Source organism: Motacilla alba, chromosome 3, assembly GCF_015832195.1.
Source record: "Motacilla alba alba isolate MOTALB_02 chromosome 3, Motacilla_alba_V1.0_pri, whole genome shotgun sequence".
Taxonomy (NCBI): domain Eukaryota; kingdom Metazoa; phylum Chordata; class Aves; order Passeriformes; family Motacillidae; genus Motacilla; species Motacilla alba.
The window spans coordinates 71266838-71290994 of record NC_052018.1 but is presented as its reverse complement, the minus strand read 5'-3'; the positions used below and the strand labels follow the sequence as shown (position 1 = coordinate 71290994).

Below are 24157 nucleotides of genomic sequence, written 5' to 3'. Positions count from 1 at the left end.
CAGTAATGTAAATTATAAATGCAGAGCTAGAAAATGTAACAAGCCCAGCTGGCAAACTTCCCTGTATTATCTCACAATTATTGTTTCCAGCCAGTAGTGATTTTTTCTATAGCAGAAGACAGGTTATTTATATTATGTATTTAGCCTAAAACTGTAATAACATCCTCTGGCAAAAGTATTATCTGATGGTGTCTGAAATGGAATCAGCTTTCCTCTTTTCAGGCATTAATAATTGAAACATTTGTGTCACCTCATGGCATTTCCTGAACTGGAGAATAAAATGAGGATGACTTTTTAATTCGTATGGTTTACTTCTTAAAAAGTAGACAACCAGAATTTCCTAGAATTGTTATGTGTGGTTTGTATCACCAACCAGAGAAATATTTCATTTTGCAATTCTGATCAGGCAGAGACAACAGTACCACCAGCAGGACTGGCTCCTGACTTAGCAGTCAGGAAAATACCTGTGAACAGGCAAGGCATGAGAAGGTCACGGAAGAGAGCAGGTTTTTTCCTGTTTCCTCAGAAATGCCTGGATGCCTGCAACACTGCCCATCTGCACATTCTCAGGCAGACTCTACAGAAGTGAGGATGTGGGCTTTCAATCCCCAGATGGTAATCCTGCTTTAGTGCCCCTTGGATTGCTGGCATGCAAGGGAACATGTTTTACGTATTAGAACTTTCGATGCCGTGAATTTCTGTTTAATACATTATTTAATGATTCTTCACTTACAAGGCATATTGGTATGAAAATGGGAGAAATTGGCCTTCCCCTGATTGGGACCCACTCAATCCACACATGAGAACAGATGTACACAATGACCATTCTAAGATGACATGTTAAAGAAGTAAGGTTTATTTAAATGAACGCTACAGCCAAATAAAGAGAACTTCAAATCCACATACATATATGCTCTGAAAAAAACCTCCCACTATAATAATGGCGGCTCAATAGAAAGCAATCCCATATCCAGATGTTAAAAAAAATTAATGCAGGAATGTTTGTTTACTTAGTGGCTGTAGTGTAGTGTTTAAACTGCAATTTGTGACAAGCAGTAGATACTGAACAGTGTGAGAAATAAATTTGAGGAAATTTGGGATTTGGGGTGATTAATTCAGTACAAAGGACAGTTGATGAGAAAAATATGTTTATTCTGCTTTTTAAATCACCAGTGTTCCTGATTTTGTTTCTCACAGTTTTGTTCTTAGTTGATCTACTGACATATACTTATGGCTGGTTCACACTACTATGAATAAAATCCATTTTTAAAACCTGCAGAACAGCAGTATGAATCCTCATCTCATTTGGTAGTGATCAGGTGTCTCCAGGGAAACTAGTTCTTTTCTTCAACTAATTTAAGTTTATGGGAAGTCATTCAGTCAAAATAAACATTGAAAGGCTTAACTCTTTTGAATTGTATACCACTGGATTAGGACTTCAAAAATTTTGACTTTTCCATAATATGTGATTATTAATCCCATAAATATTTTTAATTGAGTGATAAAGAGCTAGCAGCTTTACTCTTGTTTTGAAGCTACCTTGAGCCACCCGTTCAGTCACTGTCTTTGGAACAGGATCAGAAAATGATGCCAGGAAAGCCAAAGAGCTGTTCTGCCACAGTTGTATATGAATAATGGAACGGGTGATTCTGGAAAGTGAAATGTATTCACCTGTAACAAAAATCACAATATAGCCTCACCTCATCTTTTTCTTTCAGATTGACATGAATTTGTTTTAAAAAGCTGTTTGGTTTTTTTTAACAAAATCCTGGCTTAGCTGAAGTTTCTAGGAGTTCTGTGGTTTAATAACTGAGTCTGGGACTTTTACCTTTCCCATTAGGCACCTGTATTTGTTTTATTTCTCCATCTAGTAGGAAGATTACCTTTATGCTAATCATATCACAAAGCCTATTCCAGAGGTATTGTAAGTACCCACAGAATTAACTAAAGCACAAATTTAGAACAACTCATTTTGGATAGGGTATGATGGTATATCTGAACAAAACACTGATTAAAGCCATGCAAAAAAAAATTTTGATTCAGTTCTGTGGATGACCTAAAAATACCTATATTTAAAAGTTCTTTGCATATTAACCCAAAATACCCTGGATTTTACTGGTTTTTGATGGAAAACAATCATTTGGTGATGAACTTCATCATTGAAAGTGAAATGAGTTTCTCTGGTTTTGGACAATCAGGTGCTTTGCTTCACTGCGCTCTGCCAGCCCATGCTGCTGCAGCCACTCCTTCCCACCCTTCCACCTCACTGCAGCTGTCCCAGTCCATGCTGCAGCCATCCTTCAAAAGGTGCCCTGCAAATGGTTCTTAAAGGGAAGGAGAGAGGATGAGAAGAATAGCTGGGAAAAAAAAATCAATTCTAGAACATGACCGTGATGTTTTTTACTCTTCTGATCTATGATAGATTCCACAGTGCCACATGTGAGTGTAGCTTCAAAAGATCAAGATATCTTCATGCTAAAGAGAGAAAAATAAAGTAGTATAACATGTCTGGGATTTCCTCATTTTTATGCCAGGCAAAATATTTTTTTTTTTTAATTTGATTTGAATTTGCAAGTAGAGCTGGCTTCCCTTCACTGGCATGTTTTGATCAATATGTTATTTACTACTGAAACAGAAAAGATCTCTGGTGAAGCAGTGATGGGGCAGAGAGGGAAAAACAAAGATGAATGCAAGGAGAAGAAGAAAGGCAGAGTTTGCAGCTGAGCTGTGAGATGAACCAGAGGTTGCAAGGGACAGAGCTACAGGAAATCTGCTCTTTATTGCAGCAGGTGCAGGGGGGAGCTCTCATACCCTGATGTCAATTGGAAGTGAAGGTACCACACAAAGCAACAGCTATGCGTAGATAATGAGAAGCTGAGAGGCCAAGACAAGCAGTGGAAAATGGGTTGATTTGGAGCTTGCACAAGGGCTCAGGAAGCTGTTTGAGAAGGAAAGAGACAGCAGCACTGCCTTCAGTACAGAGAAGGTTTGTTAAAATTTGGTGTGATTTCTGATGCAGCATGTAATGCTGTAGCTTCACAGTTGCTTTTAAGTGGAGAAAAGTTTTTAGTGGGAAAAAAAGTTCCTAGTTCATTGTAGAGCCAATGAAACTCTCCTGCCAGCACAAAGCAGGCAGTAGCAAGGGGAAAGGGAAGGCAGGCACAACTGGAGAAGTAGTGGAGGGAGCAGGCAGGACAATTTCTTTTGGCGGCTGTGGGTGTATGTGCCATTATAATGAAAAATGGAAATTAAGAAATAGCAAAATTCTGCAGCTCCCTCCTGACTAAACTAGAAGACAGCATTATAGTATCCACTTTTAGGTATGCTCTGCTGTGTCATTTCTTACACCATCTATCTCAATCTAAACACTTAACTACTGCCCTGAAGTGCATTAGGGCAGACTGGAGTGGGGTAGATTTCTCTACATCTCTGGATGTCTCACTATGTCATTTGAATCAGGCTTAGGGTTATGGTTATAATTAGGTTAGGGCACAATTAAAACAGCATTAAAACCCAAGGATACTATTCTTCTCTACTAGCATTTGCTTCAGAAGGGTATCTGCACCTTTTTCTCCAGTTATGCTTAAAGTCTTCAGTAAAAACTATCTGCCATCCCCCTGCAACTCCTTTCCAATGGTCTGGCAATTGAATGATCATGGCTGTCAGAAAGCAGCTCCTTTCTGGATAAAGGAACAGAATGTCATGTTCTGTGTACACACTCACCCGTATTCCACACATACTCCTGCTTGTCATCTGAGGTAATGAATTACTGTCTGCTGAGTATTCTATTGTGGTGGGACTCTTTTGTTAAATATACACACTGATGTGAGTACACACAAGGTAAGACAAGCTCACCTGAAGCAGAAATGGTGAGGTTTGGGATAAACTTTAACTCTCCCAGTAGATTCAGAACAAATGCAAAGAATTCACTGGCAGGGTTTTTTTTTTTTTTTTTTTTTTTTCCCTGAGTACATCTCATGCCCTGCTTCTTTTAAATATTTGTCTCAAGACTACGTACCTTTTGGTAGCTTTGTATTGACAGTGTCTCTTGAACCCCTCCTGTTCACCATATAAGCAGCTGAAACAAGTCTGCTGCTGATGCTGAGTTACTTGAGGTAGCACGAACAAGAGCTGGATGCAAAGAACTGCAGAAGGACCTTGTGAGGTTGAATAACTGCACAATCAAACCACAGATGAAATTCACTGTGTGAATTGTATCAGCACCTACCAGAAAATAAAATTCCTAGCCTCTCAAATAAGATGAAAAGCTCTGAAATGATCACAGCCACTGAGAAGGAAACAGTGGCACTAGTTACATATCAGAAAACATCAGTTAAATGTGTGGTTGCACTCAATCAAATGTTACAGACCATTTGTGAAGGAACACAGAACAGAACAGGAAACATGAAGATGCCACTGCAGGAATCCATAGCAAACCTGAACACTTACTTAGTCCCCTCATCCCAGAAATCAGGAAAAGAAAAAAATTAGAGAAGGGCTGTTTACTAGGTCAGTTTGATTAGTTTAGCATTGCGCAGTTTGGAAAATGGACTACATTAAGAGTTAACACAGGAAATCATCAGAGGCACAGACACATTGGGAAAAATACATTTTTTCAAGCACAGAAATCCAGGAGCTCACAAAGGCAGGGAGCTGTAGCCAGGCTCAGAGCAAGAGCTGGTGCCTTGTGCAGCAGGTGAGACCTGGGCAGCCCTTTACCCGTGGATGCTGTGTGGGCCAAAAGCTGAAGCAGGCTCAAGGTGAGGCTGGGCAAGCCCTCGGAGAGCCTGAGCACCTCTGCAGGCTCCTGACTCGCCAAACCTCACTGAGCTGAGGAGCCCCCTGAGCACACATGGGTCAGAGCAGGGGTGGCACGGTCAAAGGGGAAGTGTTGTGGGTGCTGCCTTGTCCCTGCTCTTGCTGAGAGAGCTGCCCTGGCTTTGAGCTGGGGGCAAGGCTGTGCTAGATGGGTCCTTTGTCTGCCCCCATAGAGCTGCCCTTTTAGAACCAATTTCTTTCCGATTGATGGGAGCCAGCACTGACATCACTTGAATCAGAGGCACTGCAGCAAGGCTGAAGGAAGAAGAAGGATGTGTGGCTATTTTTGGCGTGTGAGGCACAGCTGCTTGCTGTCTTCTCTCTCAAGTCAGGAAGGGCACAGACTGGAGCAGGAGGTCAAAACTCTCTTAGCATGTCCTGTATTTCATAGTAAACAGACTGAAATCAGAGAAAATCAGTAATATGACAGTTGTTAGATAAACCTGAGCTTTTTTTAGCAACTTTTCTGAATGCTGTGAAAACTTCCTTGTGCACAGGATGGTGTATTTAACTTACAATTGCATTTCCTGCATCTGAGAAGGAAGGAGCATTCTTGAAGACTAGGATAGATGGAGGTCATCTGGAAAACACTGATTTCATGTACATGATTAATATAGTGGATATGATGATCTATGAGTGAAGGAGGTTTAACTTTAGCAAAATTAATAAAAGCTGTAGTTAGTGAGCACTCATAAGCTTATATAAAGCTCATAATTATGAATAACAATAGAAATAAAACTGTCACTAGGGAAATACTAGGGATAGCAAAAATTATGTATGTGTTAACTAGGGAGGAGAAGATACTCTGGAAATGGTGGAGGACTAAAATTACCTAAATTACAAAACAGGAAGGGGATTTTAGCAGAAATTCATGTTGTTCCAATGATATATAACAAGAAACTCTTTCACCACTTCCCATGGGCAGGCAGGCATTCAGTCATCCCCAGGAAAGCAAGGCTCCATCACGCATAACAGTGAATTTGAAAGAAAAATGCCATAAATTTGAACGTCCTCTCTTCCTCGTCCTTCCCCCAACCTTTTCTGTTGGGCATGACATCACGTGGACACATGGTTTGGAATATCCCTTGGGTTGTTTAGGTCAGGCTGTCCCAGCTGTGTCCCTTCCCAGCTTCTTGTACACCCCAGCCTGCTCACTGGCAGGGCAGTTTAAGAAGCAGTGTAAGCACTGCCCAGCTAAAACATCCCTGCTTCTGGTCACAAACCCAAACCAGAGTCCTAAATAAGCTACTATGAAGAAAATTGCCTCTATACCAACAAAACCTCATACATATATATAAATGATAGCACCTTTCAACAAAATGAAAAAGCTCTGTGACATAAAGATATCCAGAGCCATACAAAAGCAATGAAAATACATACATAAAATTCACAGTATCACAGAATATTCTGAGTTGGAAGGGAGCCACAAGGATCATCAAGTCCAGCTCCTGGCCCTGCACAGGACAGTCCTGAGAATCACACCATGTGCCTCAGAGTGTTATCCAAACGCATCTTGAACTCTGTCAGGCTGGTGCTGTGACCACTTTCCTGGTGAGCCTGTTCCAGTGCCCTCTCAGTGAAGAATCTATTCCTAATATTTAGCCTAAACCTCCCCTGACACAACTTCATGCCATTCCCTCAGGTCCTGTCATTGATCAGGTCCTGTCAGAGATCAGTGCCTGCCCCTCCTCTTCCCCTCACAAGGAAGCTGTAACTGCAGCGAGGTCTCCCCTCAGTCTCCTCTTCTCCAGGCTGAACAAAGTGTCCTCAGCCACTCCTCATACACCTTCCCATCAAGGACCTTCATCATCTTCACTGCCGCCTCTGGACACTCTCTAAGCGCTTTGTATCATTCTTCTATTGTAGTGCCCAGCACTCACACAAGACTTGAGGTGAGGCTGCCCCAGTGCAGAGCAGAGCAGGACAATCCCCTCCCTTGGCCAGCTGGTGATGCTGTGCCTGATACCCCCAGGACAGAGTTGGCCCTCCTGGCTGCCAGGACACAGCTGGCTCATGTTCACCTTGCAATCAACCAGGACCCCCAGGTCCCTTTCCCTGGCACTGCTTTCCAGCATCTCATTCCTCAGTCTGTCCATACATCCAGGGTTGCTCCATCCCAGGTGCAGAGTCCAGCACTTTCCCTGGTTGAACTTCATATGGTTGGTGATTGCCCAGCCCTCTGATTTGTCAAGGTCTCTCTGCAGGGCTTCCCGGCCTTCCAGGGAGTTGACAGCTCCTCCCAATTTTGTATCATCTGCAAACTTTCTAATTATCCCTTTAAGTCCTGCATCCAAGTTGTTTATGGCTACTTGAAGCCAATGAATACCATAATAGCTATACACATGTCTGTTGTGTTCTCAATGCAAAAGTGTTGTTATCTTATTGCAAGAGTCCCATACCTTCTTGGTGATTTCTCATGGGTAGTTCTCAACACTGCTCCTTCTACTTCAAAGCCCAGACAGCAACTGACTCTAGGTCCCAGTTCACCCTGTCTTATAGGACTGGTCTTCCTTATTGGTTACACCCGTGAGTCAAGCCTGTTTCTGATCTTGGATAATGGGCCTGGCTGCAACTCTTTGGGGGTAAAGCTGCTTTTTGCACATTTTTTATACTCTATTCCCACCACGCGTCTTGCTAAATTCAGTATCTGACATGCAAAACAGTGCCAGAGTGGGACTCACAAACAGTCACATGATGGCTCTGAGACCAAGCAATGCCCCGTATGGCTAAACCTGAAAATAAATTGTTTTCCAAGAGTATGTTTGGTAAATATATTTGTTGTTATGCTAGGACCTGTGAGATGGAGGCCGTATATCTGTATGTGTAGCATAGGTTGTGTCCTTCACCAGGGTGAACAACCCAAGGTATGGGTTAGGAGCTGAGCTGGTGGAAAGCAACTCTGTGGAGAAGGACCTGAAGGTCCTGGTGGACAACAAGCTGTCCTTGAGCCATGCCCACACCCACGTGGACAAGAAGACTGATGGAATCCTGGATGCATTAGGAAAAACATTGCCAGCAGGTCAAGGGAGGGTATCCTGCCCTCCAAGGAGCCCTGGTGAGGCACATCTGGAGTGCTGTGTCCAGTTCTGGGCTCCTCGGGACAAGAGAAACCTGGAGCTCCTGGAGCGGGTCCAGTGGAGGGATATAGAGATGATTAAGGGACTGGAGCATCTCCCCATTGAGGAGAGGCTGAGGGAGCTGGATCTGTTCAGCCTCAAGAGAGACTGAGAGGGAACATTATCCATGTTTTTAAGTATCTGAAGGGAGGGTGTCAAGAGGACAGAGCCAGGCTCTTCTCGGTGGTGCCGAGCAATAGGACAAGAGGCAATGAGCAGAAACCAATGCACAGGAAATTCCACCGGAATATGAGAAAGAACTTCACACTGTGGGCATGGGAACAGATTGTGCGAAGACGTTGTGGAGTCTCCCTCACTGGAGATACTCGAGAACCATCTGGACCCAATTCTGTGCCGTGTGCTCTAAGACGATCCTGCTTGAGCAGAGAGCTCGGACCGCTGCGGTCCCTTCCGATTCTGTGATTCCCTGTTTCCTCTCCCGCCCAACTTGACGCTGCAGACCTGCGGGAACAGAGCCCGCACAGCCTGGGACAGCTGCGCGGGCGGGAGCCCGGAGGACCCGGCTTCCCTGGGGCTGTGCGTGCGCCCAGCCCCGCCGGCACCGCACCACCCTCCGCAGCCGAGCCGGAGCCGGTCCCGCCCGCCGCCCTCTCCTTCCCCGGGGCGGTGGAGCTGCCTCGAGCCCGCCCCCGGCGGGGAGTGGCCGGGCCGGGGCCGCTTTCCGCCGGCTGCGGGCCGGGGTCGGGCGGCATGTGGCGGCCGCAGCCCCGGCCGGGCGGTACCGACAGGCGGCGCCGCGGCGGGGACGCGGCGGGCCCAGGTGAGCGGGGCCGGGGCACCGCGGGGAGGAGGCGGGGGGGGTGCCCGGCCGGAGAGCTCCGCGGGAGCCCCTGAACGCGCAGGGGGCGTGGGACGCCCCCGGCGGGGCTGGGGCCGGCTGCGCTGCTCTCCGCTGGAGCGGCCGGGCGGCTCGGCTGGATGCTGCCCTCGGGCTGGGAGCAGCGGCAGCTCTTGGGAGTCGCTTTGAGTCTGGGGAGCATGTAGTGTTTTTTTTTTTTTTTTTTCCTTTTATTTATTTTTTTTTTTTTCAGAGAAGAAAAATCCCACCCGGATCCTTCATTTCACAGTCCAAAAGTTTTAGGATTTTTGTAGGGTTTATTATTTTTATTTTTAATTTTTTTAAGCCCCTGGTGGTTGTTTATTTCGCATTTAACGCAGTCTAGGAAAGGGTCTTGTGACTTTGAGATAACGTAGCCATCATTTTTTAACTCAAAAAACAAGATGCTTAGATTTCACTTCAGCCCGTGTGGGTGCAGTTATAGAAGACATTAATGGTTTATTTGGTATGGTTTATTTGTTTATTTTTCTAAATAACCAACTGCAAAGAGGGAAGTAATGGTGCTCTTAGAAAAGTCACCTACGTTATCTCTCCCATCCTGGCTTAAGGAAGAAAAAGAAAACTGCCTTCTCAGCTGACACTCTTTGTGTATATACTTTTATAAATAAATGAATCTTACGAGAACATGACCTCTAATGTGGATGAACTGCTCTCCTTTTCTCTCAGAGCAGCAGCAATCAGCTGGTCCGAGCTAGGGCTGCCCTCCTTATTGTCAGTGGTGCTGGAAAAAGGCTGGAGCCGTGGGGAAATTCTGGAAAAAAAACAGTTCACCTTTCCCAGGACAACTGGGAAAGAAAGGTGTATTTCTCACTAGGTGTGTCTGCTCTCTTTTGGGTTGTTTGGGATACGTGGTTCTCCCAGCTCCATGAGTCCACCAAGACTTTCTGCAAACACTTCAGTCATCCTTGCCAACGGTTTAATAGAAAACTGCTCATTCCTGTTTTGGTAATCCACATTAATCTTTGTGTACACGTGCTTGAGTAACTTCTTGCTATGCTTTTGAATTAATTATGCTAGCATTTTAAGAGTTCTGCAGTGAAGTTCTGCTTTTATAATAAAGGCTTTCACAAAATATGCTGCAGAAGGTAGAGCAGCAAGTGCTGCTGCTAATTAGAAGTAATGAAGGTTTTCTAAGAAATGGATGAAGACCCCTGGGATGCATTATCTCTTGTTTTGTCCTTTCCTATTGGTGCATTTACTTGCTAATTTGCTGTTGGCCTTACAGTAACTCCTGCAAATGAGAAAAGTTCTACTTATTAAAACTTTTCTTAGTGTTTAAATACTGAAGTCCCTTTAATGATGTATGTTCCCCATCTCATTGCTGAAGTTGAAATTGTTGTGGTTCATTCTGGGAAGGCATTGACAATGGTTTTCCAGTAGAAGCCCTATTCATAGGACTTCTAGGCCCTTATGAAACTGCAAAGTAAGGGTGTTTAAAATAAATATTTGATTTAAACGAAAAAAAAAAAAAGGCTGAGTTTAGAGATTTGTGGTTACTTAAAATATTGGGATCATGGGAAGTTGAAGGAAATGTCCAAGAATCACTAAATGTTTATGTGCAGTGTTTTGTATACTTGAGATTAGGACCATATCCATTTGTCTTTTTTTCTGCCCAGTGATAACTGTCAGCGTTATCAATTTTTTTTTAAAGCTCTCTTTGAGACTGGGCACCAAAAATGGCATGTTCTCATACATGACATTGTAGATTACAGTGCAGCAGCCCTCTAAAAAAATTGTCAGAGGCAAGTATTGTGTTGCCACTGGCTTCCTCCCTCTTTAAATTTAGATAAATCATCCTTTGTTCTCTTCATTAAAGTGAAGTCAAAACTTTGGGCCTAAGCTGCTTCTGGTGGAATTGTAGTGGGTTCATGTAAGAAAAGAGGATTTATTAGCATCAGGATAAATTAATTGTGATGAACAGGAGGACAGAAAGCACTGCAAGCAATGTTTTGTACTGACAAAAGCGAAAACCCTAAAGGTTAATTCTGACTTTGTTCACAAATTAGGCACACTTGGTTAGGCTTTTTTTGCTCGCCGTGGCGTGGGCCTTTGACAGCTACTGAACCAGCTGACCTTTCGAGTATGATTTACTCGAGTGTGTGATGCCTCACGAGCGCTCCTCTGGAGTTATGATTTTTTCTTCTCCCATTTTAGCCTTGTGTTTCTTTGAGTGAACTCCTCTTTCTAATTGAGCAGAGACAGGCTGTGACCTTTTCTCGTTTTGGGCATATTGCATATGAATGATTCCTGTGGAAAACCTCCTTTGGAGTATTGACCTCCAAGGTGAACAGGAAGGGACCTGCAGAGTTGCCATAGTGATTTCCAAGTTCATCCTTAGCATCCTGTGTCTCTTTCCAGAAAGCAGCCTTTTCATGCTGTGTCACTGAGATTAGGATTGAACCCGGGATATGTTGTAATACTATTCAATATTCTTGAAGGAAAACTGCTGCAAAACCCTTATGTATTCGGAATGAATGCGCCCTTTGTGAACCAGCAGTCACACGAAGGAAAACTTGGCCCTCTGGCACTGAACAAAGGCTGCTGTTCCTATTTTAAGCATGGTAGTATCCTTTTTTGAAGGTGTTTCCTTAATTCTGTGTAGTGTTAACTATTTAACGCACCATGTAATTTCCTTTTTTCTTCTCCCTTACCATATAGGTGTGGATTCCATTAAGAGCTCACCTGAAAAATGCTTTCAGGGAGAAATATCGAGCCTGCAAGCTACTGATGCTGTGGAAGCTAGGATCCACTGTGGATATACTTTGTTTGCTAAACATGAGTTTTCTGTATGGAAATTGAATTAGCTATTGATGTGGAGTTACTTCCCTATTTATTGATGCTGAGAATGTGAAGTGGTTTAATGAGTAATTTGAAGTCTGCAGGCCGAGGGGTGAGATCATGTGCTTGCCTGAAGTAGGGTTTCTTTGTTCGGTGTGATTCCTTTGGGACTTGCAGAATTTGGATTCTGCCTCCCCTTTGTACATACTGTAAAATGCTGCTTGCTGTGTTTCAGACCCTCCTTCATCTCACAGCCAAGCTTCCTTCCAGAACACTTCTTATTATCTCTGTGTGATATATTTCTAATTGGGACCCAGCTGTCTAATGAGTGTGATCAATGGTGCTTTCTGATTTTTCTCACCACCTCCTCCCTTCCTCTCTTGCTGCCTTACAAATAGGGCTCTTAGTCGTGTCACGCTGGTGTCAGGGTAAATTGTCTTGTTACTCTGCTCTTTTTGCCCTCTATCACTCTGTTTATTTGTAACGCTGACAAGTGTAAAAAAAAACACAACTAAATTAGACTTCACCGTGAATAGTAAATATTTACTACATAAACAGCTGTGTACTCAGAATAAGGGATGGAAAGTGGAAAATATGTTTTCTTAGTACTGCTTAGTTAGCTCCTTTAAAGTAGTATGCACTACCTGCATTACTTTATGGATTGAATGAAAGAGCAACCAAGTCAGAACTACAGCTGAACAAAAATTTGTTGAACACACTGTATGCATGCTTAGATTATAAAATCTTCTTGGGAAAGAGCTGTGTGGGAAAAGTGGCTCCTTGAAATTAAGAGCAGAATGGATGTGGCATATGTGACCTTTCTCTGTTCTCTGCAATGGCTGAAGAGTTGATTGTTTGGAGGGGTTTAATGTGCTCTTGTTGAAAGTTTTCCTTTGCTGGGCTGAGAGGTCAGTGGGGCAGGAAACCATTACAGAGGAAAATCTCTTAGTAGGGAGACTTTGAGGCAACTTGTGGAGTGAAAAGTCAAGAGGTTGATAGTGAGTATTGTAAAAATAAATAAAATGAAAGGGTTAGTATCTGTGGAAGAGCCAGGAACTGGGAGTTGATACCATTAGATACCATTTTCTGAATAGTTTTGCAAGTTTCCAGATCTGTGTTAGGTGGGGCATGTGGCACTGCTGTAGCTTTTCAAGACCTTTCTTAATGGTGAATAATAATACTAATGGAAAATAAGAATCAGATAATAGTGATAGTTTTGAATGTGTTTGTAGATAATGAAGTTTGTCAATGGCTTCACAACTTTATTGATTAATGGGGTGAGCACCACAGTCCCTAGCTCAGCTCATCTATCTGACAGCAACTTGGCTTCAAATCACTGGTCTGATGATGGTGAAAATTATGAGGCTGGTCTGAAAAATATGCTTTAAGCAATAAAGGAAACAATTTTTAACATCTTTTTCTTTTGTTTTTGGGAAGCCATCAACTCTCCAGAGAGCGTGGGAAGGGGAGGAATAGTTTTTTCATTGTAGTAAACTGTTTTCTTGCTGTTTTAGTGGGATACTTCAAGTATTTTGTTTCTGTTATGGTGGTAAGCATTCTTCCCACTGACATAGCAGCTTAGTCTTACGGGTTATCATTACTGCAGATATGCAGGCACTTGGAGTGTGCTGGGGGAGACTACTTGCAAGGCCAAATGCTTATAGCCACAGGCTTCTCTTTTATGTTATGGCTGTCTAATTCTTGTGGTTGGTTGTTCCCCTTCCTCCACACATAAATGTTGTACTTCAGGCAAACACCATAAGGTTCAAAGGAAGGAACATCCCTGAGCCTGTTCAGGGTGGTAAATTGAGGTAGCCTCAGCTCCATAAAATATCTGACTTTTTGTTGCAAGAGCTAGGCTGATCATATAAACTTAATTTCTCCCTGTTGTTAGAGAGTATGTCTTTGGGGACAAGAGCTTTTAATTCTCTGTTAGGATTTTGGACAAAGATGGTTAATGAGGCAGGAATGAGATTGAATTTCATGGTGCTGGTCTAAGTTTCAGGTGCTTCCTGTTGCTAATGGCCCGTGGAGGTCGTGGTGATGGAAGGAAATGGGCAGCACAGCTGTTTGCTGGGGCTTGGCTTTTCCCATTTCATGAGTAGTGCATTAACCAGTCAGTATTTGCATTAATAACTCAGGCTGAGCTGTGGCTGTGTTGCATTCCCAGCTCTGCTCCCATATTTTTTACATTTTTACAACAATTTCACATTGCTGTAGCAAGATTTCCTTGCTCTTAACATCTTTTTGGTTGCTGTGTCTATGGTGGGAGCAATGTGGGTATCTGTGCTTCAGCAGTGATGTGGGGTCTCAGGGGCATGAGGTGCTCTTGGATGCCTTGGATGGTCCCAGGCTGTGTTGCCACTGCAGTGGGACAGCACTGTTTTAGCAGGGCACCATGCTGAAACTTTGCTCCTGTTCTGCCAGAATCCTTGTTTAGGAGAGTGGGACATTTTAATTTGCTCAGAGCTGTGAAAATCTTGAGGAGACCCTCACTGAAATTGTGTAAGAAGGATCTGATTACTGTTGCCTGGGGTGCAGAACCAGAGCAGCTGATCCTCTGTGTGGTTTTGCTCCCAAAGTAGTTAATAATCGACAGGTATTGTGTTTCCCTTTCCCCTGGAGAGCCTGAACATGGTAATGGTGAGAGAGCTGCTGTGGTGTTCCCACACTTGTGGCCTGCTGGGGACTTGTACAGACTTGGCTGTGAGAGAGGAGCTGCTCCAGTTAATGGTTTCCTCTGAGCAAACTGTCAGACCTGGATGTCTGCTTCCTGAGGGAATGAAGATGGGGAAAATCTGGTTTTGCCAGGGGATCTTGAGTTGCTGTAAGCTAAGAAAAGATCAGCTTCAACTTCCTTTTTTTTTTTTTTTTTTTTTTTTGTATGCAGTGAGCACTAGCAGTAGGGTACTTGTTCTTTTAGCTAATTGAGAACTTTCCTACTATGGTGCCAGCTTTTGCCAGTGACAGAATTTTCCATGGGATCATCTGTTCCAGGGTCAAGTTAGGATCTATTTCATGTTAGCCAAGGAGATGCTTTCTGCCTGCCTTGAGTATAGCTATGACGTAGATTTTCAGGAGTAGGTTTGTTACTGTCTTTTCCTTTGTGAGGTAGGACTGGCAGGTAAAAACCAGCATTGCTGTTTTGGGAAGAATAATCCATAAGACTTCTGACTGCCCTTTGTGAAACTGACTGCCTTGCCCTGTTGTACTTCATGGCCTCGTGTTTACCTTCTAGAGTGAGGTTAGTAAGGTTTTCCATCTTTGGGTTAAGTAGGCAGTCTACATTCATGTCATTCACTTTCTGAGTTAATTTCATATTATTTTAAAATAATTTATCTTTGTTATGAGTAGTGAACATGGTGTGTATCAACTGTTTTGCTGTGTTTCTGGTGAATTTGGCCTGGCACTGAATTTCTTGATGTGACAGTCCAGACTTTTCTCTTGGATCTGGATGCACATGTGCTTCTTGTGTTACTGCTTTGCGTGCTGCCATGCCCTAGTGAAACTTTGTGTGCTTTGGCTAGGCATAGCACAGTTGGAAGTTGGAAGCCTGGGCATTAAGTGTGACCCTTGCAAGTTTAGATTGGCTGTGGTTTTGATGCTGAGATGCCAGTGTGACTCTTCAGTGCAAGCCATGAGAAGTACATGGGGTTGCTGTCTTTCCTGCAGGTCTCTAAGGAGTAATTGTTCTATGTGTTAGTTGGCTAAAAGTGATTCTAATGGCTTGGAAATCAGAATATAAAATACAAGAGTAGTTTTTAAAAGGAGGATTACAAGGCAGGGGGCAAATAGGGAATAATACCAGGAGTAATAATAATCAAAATCAAGCAGACCAGGTGAAGACAATGCCGAGGATATAAGGAATTCTGAGTAGCAGCCTGTGTACATATTTTGAGCACCAACATTGCTAAAAAGTGGAAGAAGAAAGAGACCAACCCCCTCAAATTTGTACCAAACCAAGAAAGAGAAGATCTAGAAATAGCTGTGTTTGCTACTTAATTCAGTTATAGATAATGTACAGATCTCTGGCACAGTTTTGGCTGCCTGATACAGCTGTGTGGCAGAGTATTCAAGCGTGACTTTTAACATGCTCACGTCATAATCAGACTTCACGGACTGGATAGGGTAGAGGCAGTATTCCCTGGGCAGAAGTGGTCTTCCCCCTTCCTTTGCTGGGAAATTTGTGAGACAGGCAGGTTTTGCTGCAGCTGTTCAGACGTGATGTTAGTTTTTTTGTGTGTAATGCCCTTGGCACCATTTAAGGGATTATGTTTTTGAAAGGCAAGTGTCTTCAGAGAGTTGTAGTCTCACAGATGGCTCCATCTTGTCTTCCAGTTGGCAAGCAGCCTATGAATTAGTATCAAAATAATTTTTAATACAGCAAAGAGAAATGCTTGCCAATGTTTGTACAGCCAATAAAAAGCCTCAGTAATAAAGATTTTGTGAAATAACTGCAATAGATCAAAGTGACATTTAAGTGATGCTCATGAGCATCGTTTAATCGCCAGCTAACTGCTAAAGGCCTGCTGCTGTGGAACAATTAGAGTTCCTGTGTTGTTATGCTTTACTGTATCTGTCTTGCTTAAGGCCCTGACCATCACTGAAGCTTGTGATTTCTCTCTCTGTGTGAGTGATGGATGCTTAAATGCTGTTTGAGAACTTATTTATTTCTAGTATTGAACTTTATTCTGAATTTTATTTAGAGAAAGTGAGCTGTTTTTAGCTTCCAGGATATGATGGAACTATTGTTTGCTAACTTCTCATGACTCTTTTGTGGTGTTATAAATCAAAGAATTTGCTTTCTTGCAGGGTTCGATGCATCTCCACAGATGAAACTATTGAACTTTTGTTGTGGGTATAGTTAACTAGTGAAATCCTGAGACATGCATTTAAATCTTAGAAGTATGTTAGGATAGTTTGGGTTCGAGGGAGCCTCAGATGATCTCTGGTCCACTTCTCTGCTGAAACAGCAGGACTGACTCTGGGGTTGTGTCTGCTTGCTCAGAACTTTTATCTTGTTAGGCCTTGAAAGCCTCCAAGGATATTACAGCCTCTCTGGGTAGCCTGCTTCACTTCTTGGCTGCCCTCAGGGTGAAAAGGTTTTTCTTTGTATCCAGCTGGAAGCTTTCCTATTTTTAGTTATGCCCATCTCTTTCTTGTCCTGCCCCTCTGCACTGCTGTCATCCTCACTATTGTTATGTGGCCTCTTCAGAGCATTGCTACTAGTAGAGGGTAATTAGAGTAATCTCTAACATTTTAGAAGTCTTGGAGTAGCACACTTGCATTCTTTGATTTGCTTTCCTTCCTGCAGCATAAAACAGCACTGTACTTATTGAGATTTACTCTTGCTGCAAATGTGTCTTTATACCCAAAGAGGGCATTCTAACCTTAAAGATGTTCTTAGTTCTGCCTTCCTGGCTTTCTCTGGTACAGGCCTTGCTTATGACTCAGACTGTAAGGTAATTTAAGACATTTCATATGTTTTTGTTCAGTGAAGCACTATGACACTTTTATTGCTCAGAAATGAAAATATCAGTCTTCTCAGTATCTCTCATGGTTTTGTTGTCACCTCTTTGTTTTTGTAAAGCTAGTCATGCAAGGTGTTCCTGCTCACAGAGGGCTGGAGAGAGGATGCTTTCTAGGTTGAGCAACTATAGCAAGTACTCTCAAAATACTGTGAGTTTTCCTTTCTGCCTAGTCAGGAGGAAATGTAAAAGATTTCCAATATAGAAAGGTAACACTGTTCAACTCAGTAGTTAAAGGAGCCTGTCAATTAACCATCTCTGTCTATAGACTATCTTAGTCGATTTACTTGACACAGATATTTTATAAATCTATTTTCCAGTCTCAGATCTCAGACTTGTTTACATTTGGAGTACAAAAATGTAGACAGGTGCAAGTTGTTATAGGCAGAGTCCTCTAAATATGATGTTTGTATTTGCTTCATGTTTGTGGTGAAAAAATGTAAGTTAAACCTGAGGTTTCCAATAAAAATTACCAGACAGAATAGCATTATTGCAGGATCTGCCTCAAGGGGACCTGCAACTCTAAGGTTTGATAGCTTAGATAATATAAAGATAAAATTCTATCTGAGTGCTGCTTTTAAATCTCCAACCTTTTCCATGAAGATAGGAGTTCTAAAGGGACAAAGCTTTAGGTGGATTCTGATAGTGAAAATACTTAGCTGTCTTTCCGGAGTCCTGTCTTAGTCCTTTGTTCTGTCTTGGGCATGCTTTGTGGCTGGGATAAGTTGTGTAGTTTCTTACATGGTCTGCTTCAACCACAAAGCAAACGCATCAGATTACTGCTGTGCCTCAGAACTCATGAGATCAAATGTCTCTGAAATTGCGTTACTTTCCTTGAAAGGAAGCTGCAGCAGTTCTGCTGCTACTTCTTAATAATAATACTTGTCAGGAGTATTGCGTGTAAACCTGAAAGAAGCAGAAGAAATTCCTAATTACACAGGGACCTATCCCATATACCTGAAAGGGATATGCAAGTATGAGCTACCTCACACAGGACCCTGCTGATCCTGGATTATTAATTCAGGTTTTCTGAAGCAAATAATACTGCTTTAGAATTGGAAGTAATGAGTTAACAATCTGTATTTATTCCAGAAAACTGTCTGAATGACACTCGGAGTTTTTCCTCTGCCAAGCTTTTTGTTGCTGAAGCAGATCTGTTCAGGTGTGTGTGTGTTTAATGCCATGTGATACATTCTGCACCTTCTTTATCCACTTAAAATGCTGAGATGGATCTGGAATATGTTGACCTAAAAACTGTTCACTAGCTTATTCTTTTAATACAGAGAATATTTTTGAGAGGTCTGATTTTTGTGTAGAGTGCAGTATCCTGCAAAGTCCCTGGCACCCAAGAAACAAGCTATGTCATATAGGGGTACAATTTCTTTTGAGCAATAATGCTGTGCTTGCATTTACTTTGGTAATAAAAGCAGATGGGTAAGGTTCAGTGAAGGGTGGCAGATACTGTGTGTTTGTTAGGTAGTTACTGTGTCTGTGTTAGGTAGTAGTACTTATGTGAATCACAAACAGCATGTGACAGAAGTCTGTTCTGTGCTTTTGTTGAGCAGCATAGATGTGTTAGTAAGAGTAGCCTGCATTATTAGCTAATGTATGTTAGCCCAGGGAGAATGTCAGAGTAAATTGTTACAGGTAATTGTCTCGATTTCCTAGACGTGAATAGCAGTGATTTACAGTCAGAGGAAAGAAGCTCTCACAAGAGTGTTTTCGTTGAGATGATCTCTAAGGGGATGAATGGAGTCAGTGTGCCTTTAGAGTGAGGTTTGGTTTAGATTGTCATACAAGCTCTGTGTGCTGTGAAAGACGTAAAAGAAACCCTCAGCCAAAAAACTGAGCAACTGGAGGGAAGCGATGAAATCAATGAACACAGCTGAAGTGGGGCTGGGCTTCTTTTAAATGCACCTGGGGAAGCCCAGAAAATTCTGAGCCCTGCTGGTGGGCTGTGTGAAGCAGGAAGGCTCTCCAGCTAGGAAGGGATGAGGTGGGCTGAGGAGGTGGAGGGCCTGGAAGCTCCTATGAGGAGGATTTCTGGGGGTAAGTTGAGACTTGCTTGTTTGCTGTTGTGAGAGAAATGCTGTTAAGGGGGCTGGAGGGAGGCTTGTGCATGTTGGGGTCATGACCAAAAGGAAAGATTGGAAAGGAACAGAGAGGCAGAATTGTGGAAATTGGTATAGGAAAGAGAGTATTTCTCTTTGGCTTGGAACACTGTTCAGGAGCTTTGTGAATGGTTATCCTTCTAGACTGTGAAGTGTGACCTGTCCAGAGTTTTTGTCAAAGCTCCAGAGCAGCAATTGGAAAGATTCTGGATCAACTCTCTTTTTCACTTGAAGAGAAATGAGCCCTTGGTTTGGAAGGAGTAACTGGGGAGCCATGATTGGAATGCAGTGACAGATGGTGCAAAAGCAGGCGGGGTTTGATGGGAGCGGTGGGAAGCATGTGCAGTGTTGGTTCTAGCAGAGTTAGGATGGAGACAAAAATGAGTGAATTACAGTCAAAGTAAATTTGTTAGTGTTGGTGATGTCCTCCCTCAGTCTAGGGTCTGGCTGCTGCTTGACTGTATTCTTTGATCCTTGTCTGCTTCTGGTAGCCATGGCTTTTGAAGGTGTTTGAATGGGCTTTGGTCCCGTTGACTCTTTGGTCTGCAGTCCTGGTGTGAAGTGCACAGTTTCTCTCAGCTCCTGCCTGAAGCTGAGCAGGCAGTTGCTTGGATCTCTGTGTTCCTGCCATACCTGGTGATATGGGTTGGAAATAGCAAGTTTGGCCTCTAATGCCAGGGCTCCTACATGGAAAGTTATGGAGAACTAGCTGTCTAGTGCTGGTGGGTGCCTCCTTTGACTGCTCTCCATCTGTGTATTGAGGCCTTCTCCACTTCTATATTGGCAGCTGTTGTCCCTCTGTGCTGCCACATCTGCTAAAATCTGTAGTTCAGTGCAATTACCTTCTAGAGAGAAACTCTACTTTACTGGAATGTTAATTTAAAAAAAAATGTTAAAAGATATCTGGCTTGCTCTAGGCAGAGTGACTTCTGACCCACTGTATTTAGAAGGAGCTCTGATTTCTGCTAGAAGTGTTCTTGCCTGTGGTTAGTATTCGGCTGCTGTTTCAGCAATCTCTGCTATAGTATTTCTTTCCTAGCCTGTTCATAGATAATCTCAGAATTTCATCTGAACAACCTACTTTTCTCCTCTACACTAGAGGAAAAGGATATAGCTGACGTCTTCACTTTTGTGTTCTGGGGCCCAGTAAAACAAACTTCCAGCTTCTGTTTTGTCTGTCTACAGCCTTGGGTAAGGGTTGTAAAGGTCAAGCCATATTCTCAGTGAAGATCTCAAAAGGGATATCATGTGTGTCTTTCCCACTTGCCCGTGAAGGTCTCTGAGGGAGCTGCACTCTGCTTGCTGGAGCACAGTTTCACCCCTCCCAGGCTGTAACATCTGCAGGCTGATGACTGAGCAATCTGCTGGCATTTGGCAAGGACTTGCACTGACTGAAGCTGCTTGTGCAGGCGTTGAGGACTGGAGGGTGGTACTGCAGGCTGTGCCTCTTGGGGCCACTGGAGGATCTTCATCTCGCCACTTGGAGCAGCAGTTTATTGTCAACTGGCAAAGGTACAGCTCACACAATTGCTGCAAAGAGCAAAGAATACCCAAGTGCAGAAATTCTGTCCGAGCTTAAAGAGCTGCAGGGCTTCATGTAAAGCCCAGAGATTTTGTTTTCAGGAGAGCAGGGAGAGGGAGCAGCACCGCTTCTTTGCCTTTCTCCTGGCCACGGGTTGGCCTCGTGTCCTGTGCATTGCTGTAACTGCAGTTTGTGTTTGTGCCTGGCTTTTGCACTGTCTTGTATTTAATCTGCATCCTGAAGTGCTGTGCTTTCTGTGGGATTTGATGCTCAGCGTTCCTGATGTCTGGAGCTCCATTCCATCTCTGTTCTTGCCTAGACAGCATGGGCATTGCATCTGACAGCCTGACTGGGGCTACAAGGTGAACTTTCTTCAGCAGGCAAAGGAGGAGCATTTGTCCTGGGACTTTGATATTAAATTATAAAGCTAAAAGCCTTCTGACTCCTCACCCTTGGCAATATAGGAGCTGCCACGTTGTTTTATTTTCATTATATGTGATCACTACTGAGCTGCTAAGAGAAAATTACTTTCTATTTCAGTAAACTCAATTCTGGTTTCAGACTGACTGTGCATCAGATGCTTAATTTGGAACCCACTCTCTTGGTGAAATTAAAAATTCAAATCTCCAAGCTGGAGCATTCAAACTGTGCTTGAATTAGAAATTGACTGCTGTCAATGTGCTCTCACACTTCACTTTTTAAAAAATTCCTTCCTCCCCTCCCCCCCGATGAGTTTTATATTAGAGTCTTGCTGTAGATGATCTGACTGAGCAGAAGTAGTGGGAATCCACACTGTCACTCTGTAGACAGAGTGATGAAAGAGAAGTGTGGTGTGTTAAGTAGACCATTTTTGAAAAGGACTGCTGTGTACTGATTTCATAGTTTCAGGAGTCTTTGGTGGAATGATTTTATGGGATATGACTGCAAACCCATTAAGTGTTGTTTGCCATTTAATTTGTGACCTAAGAAAATTACACAGTTACTATGCAACATCCTTGCTTCCCTATTTCTGTGTAATATTTAAAGCTGTTGTCAGATCTTGTCTGAAAGAATCAGAGTGTTCTCTCCACTAAAGACATTTGCATGGACTGTTTCTACAGACTTTTGTATTGAAAGTGGGAACAAAAGAGTTTTTTCCCGGGAAGAACAACAAAACTTACACCCACACCCTACCTCCTGAAATAAACTGTTGTGAATATTTTCTGTAGGCTTGCAACTTGTGTATCCATCTGCCTCTTTGGAAAGTGGGTAAATTATTCTTAATAACTCAACTGTAAGTTAAAAAGAAAATTGTCCCCAGGTTTGGAAAAAAAACAGGCTGGATATTTTTGGAGCAGTGTCTTCTGTTATTCACTGTGCTGAAGGCACCCAGTGCTGGTGCTGGCTTGTTTTTCCAGACCTGCTTGTGTTCATCCTTGGGATATTTTGTTGTTGATCAGGTGGGCTGACAGGATGGACCACTGAGCTAGGTGTAGGGTTAGTGATGACTGGGGAGCCTGGGAGCTGTTCTGTTAGGCAGCTGCTGGTGTGAGTTTGGCAGTTCTAGCTGGCCAAGGCAGGTATCAGTGTGTTGGGTGAAATACATCTGTGAATTGTGTAAGCAGGTTTAGAAAATGATTGGATTGAGGCCGACCAACCAGAGATGAATTTGGAAAGTGAGTTCTAGTAACAAATGTATAATTAAGGAAGGGGTGATTTCTCTTATTCCCCTCACTAAATAGGTGATTGTTACTGACATGGGAAGTGTTTGTTATTTATCAACTTACTTTTTGGTAGACTTTTTTTTATTCTTTCTTAGTGTTAAGGCTAGACCAGGTTTAAACTGTTTTTTTTATTTCTTGAGGTGTGAAAAATTTGGTGGGCGTATTAGTATCAGCTGATGTGATTCTAATTCTAGAGAGAGGTGCTGTAATTTCATCAAATAGCTTAAAATGAGTTGTTGCATTAAGGAGGTAAGTGGCCTGATTGTAACAACTCAATGACATGCATTATGGGAGTGTGTCAATAAAAACACGATTATTTAAACCCTAGCTAAGAAGAGCATTGTGGCTTTTACAGTGCACAACTCTTTGAAGTACTTTTTAGTGGAGAATGGAAACTGACAGGCATTTAATGTCCTCAGAGGATATGTTATTTGCAACATTTTGGAAATCTAACAGTTGAGTAACTGAACCCAGTCTGTGACCTTAGAAATCACAGGAAGCCTTGGTGAGGAAATGATTATTATTATATCCAATACAATGTAACTCAGCAATGCTTCCCTCTGTAGATACACTTTATAAAACTTTAGCTAAACCACACTTACAGTTAACACTCGGTAGGTGAGATGAAAAAGCTAAGTGAGACCTTTACATTTTAGGGGTTATGAAAATCTTTATTCAAATGTGGCTTTTTTTGAAAGCTTATTTGTGCAAAGAGGTGGTACTTGTTTGTTTCAACATAGGCTGTGTTGAGATCAATGCCATCTTATTTTGCATATTTAGTGGTGTCTTTGAAATTCAGTAAATGAGTCAAACTGTAACTGCTCTGGAACTTGCAACATGTTACATATTTCTGTGACATAGGAGCTGAACAGTAATGGTTATTGTCATGTCAGAATAATCTCCAAAAATAGTTCATTTTTGTTTCTGATAGGTTAAACATTTATGTGTATATGTTTGTAAGTAATAAATATTTGAAACTCACTTCCTTTGTGTATAGTTTGATGCAGGTGTTATGGGCTTCTTTAAGAGAAGCAGCACTACAGAGATTGCTTGGAGCAGTGCTTTGAGAGTTGGCTTTGAAGATGACCAAATACCTTTTCTTCCACATCACAGTTACCACCACAAATGCTCTGAAGATGAATTTGTTATTCTAATAAAAACAACCTTTGTATAATATAGGTGTTTTCACATAGCTGAGCTACCTTTAAAACCGCATCTCTAATTTCTCACTTTGAGGAAGAGCTTAAATGATCTTGCAAGCATTCTGCATCACATGCTTAAAGCAGGAGTGAGGAGGTGATCATGTCGGAGTTTCTGCACTGATCTATAAAATTCTATTGGAATAACAAAAATGTCAGGTATTTACACCTTTTCATCCACAGATGCTATTATAACATTCTGTCAAAAAACCTGAGCTGCCACTTTTGTGGCTGAGAACAAAGACTGATGATCTAAAATAAATTATGTGACTGTTTTGCTGTCCTTTGGTGTAAGGTTGGGTACAAGAGAATGTGCTCTTTCCATCAGTGGGAAATGCTCTTAGGCTTCACCTCTCCCTCTTTCATCTCACTTGGTACAACTAAGATGTGAACAACGTTGCTTTACAGCAGTAGTCTATTTTCTTTTTCCCTGTGCTTTGGATCTGAACTGCTATTGTACATGAAATGTTGATCATCAGGAAAGATTGCTGTGGTGAAAGAGCTGTTAAGAATATTTCTGAGC

General features: G+C 42.5%; 1 protein-coding gene across 5 annotated transcripts in view; it reads left to right on the top strand.

Annotated features, from left to right (window-relative positions):
* Positions 1 to 8147: 8147 nt before the first annotated feature.
* DISC1 (DISC1 scaffold protein) overlaps positions 8148 to 24157 on the top strand; it is a 188418-nt gene continuing 172408 nt past the window's right edge. For 2 of the 5 annotated variants that reach the window (XR_005256514.1, XM_038133649.1), the window contains exon 1: positions 8150 to 8715. Coding sequence is in view for 2 of the 5 variants with exons in the window: in XM_038133649.1 (XP_037989577.1) it covers positions 8646 to 8715 (70 nt within the window). In the remaining 3 variants the exon portion in view is untranslated. Of the gene's footprint in view, positions 8716 to 20485; positions 20723 to 24157 lie in introns of all 5 variants that reach the window. The other 3 variants (XM_038133650.1, XR_005256513.1, XM_038133648.1) reach the window with 3 other exon arrangements.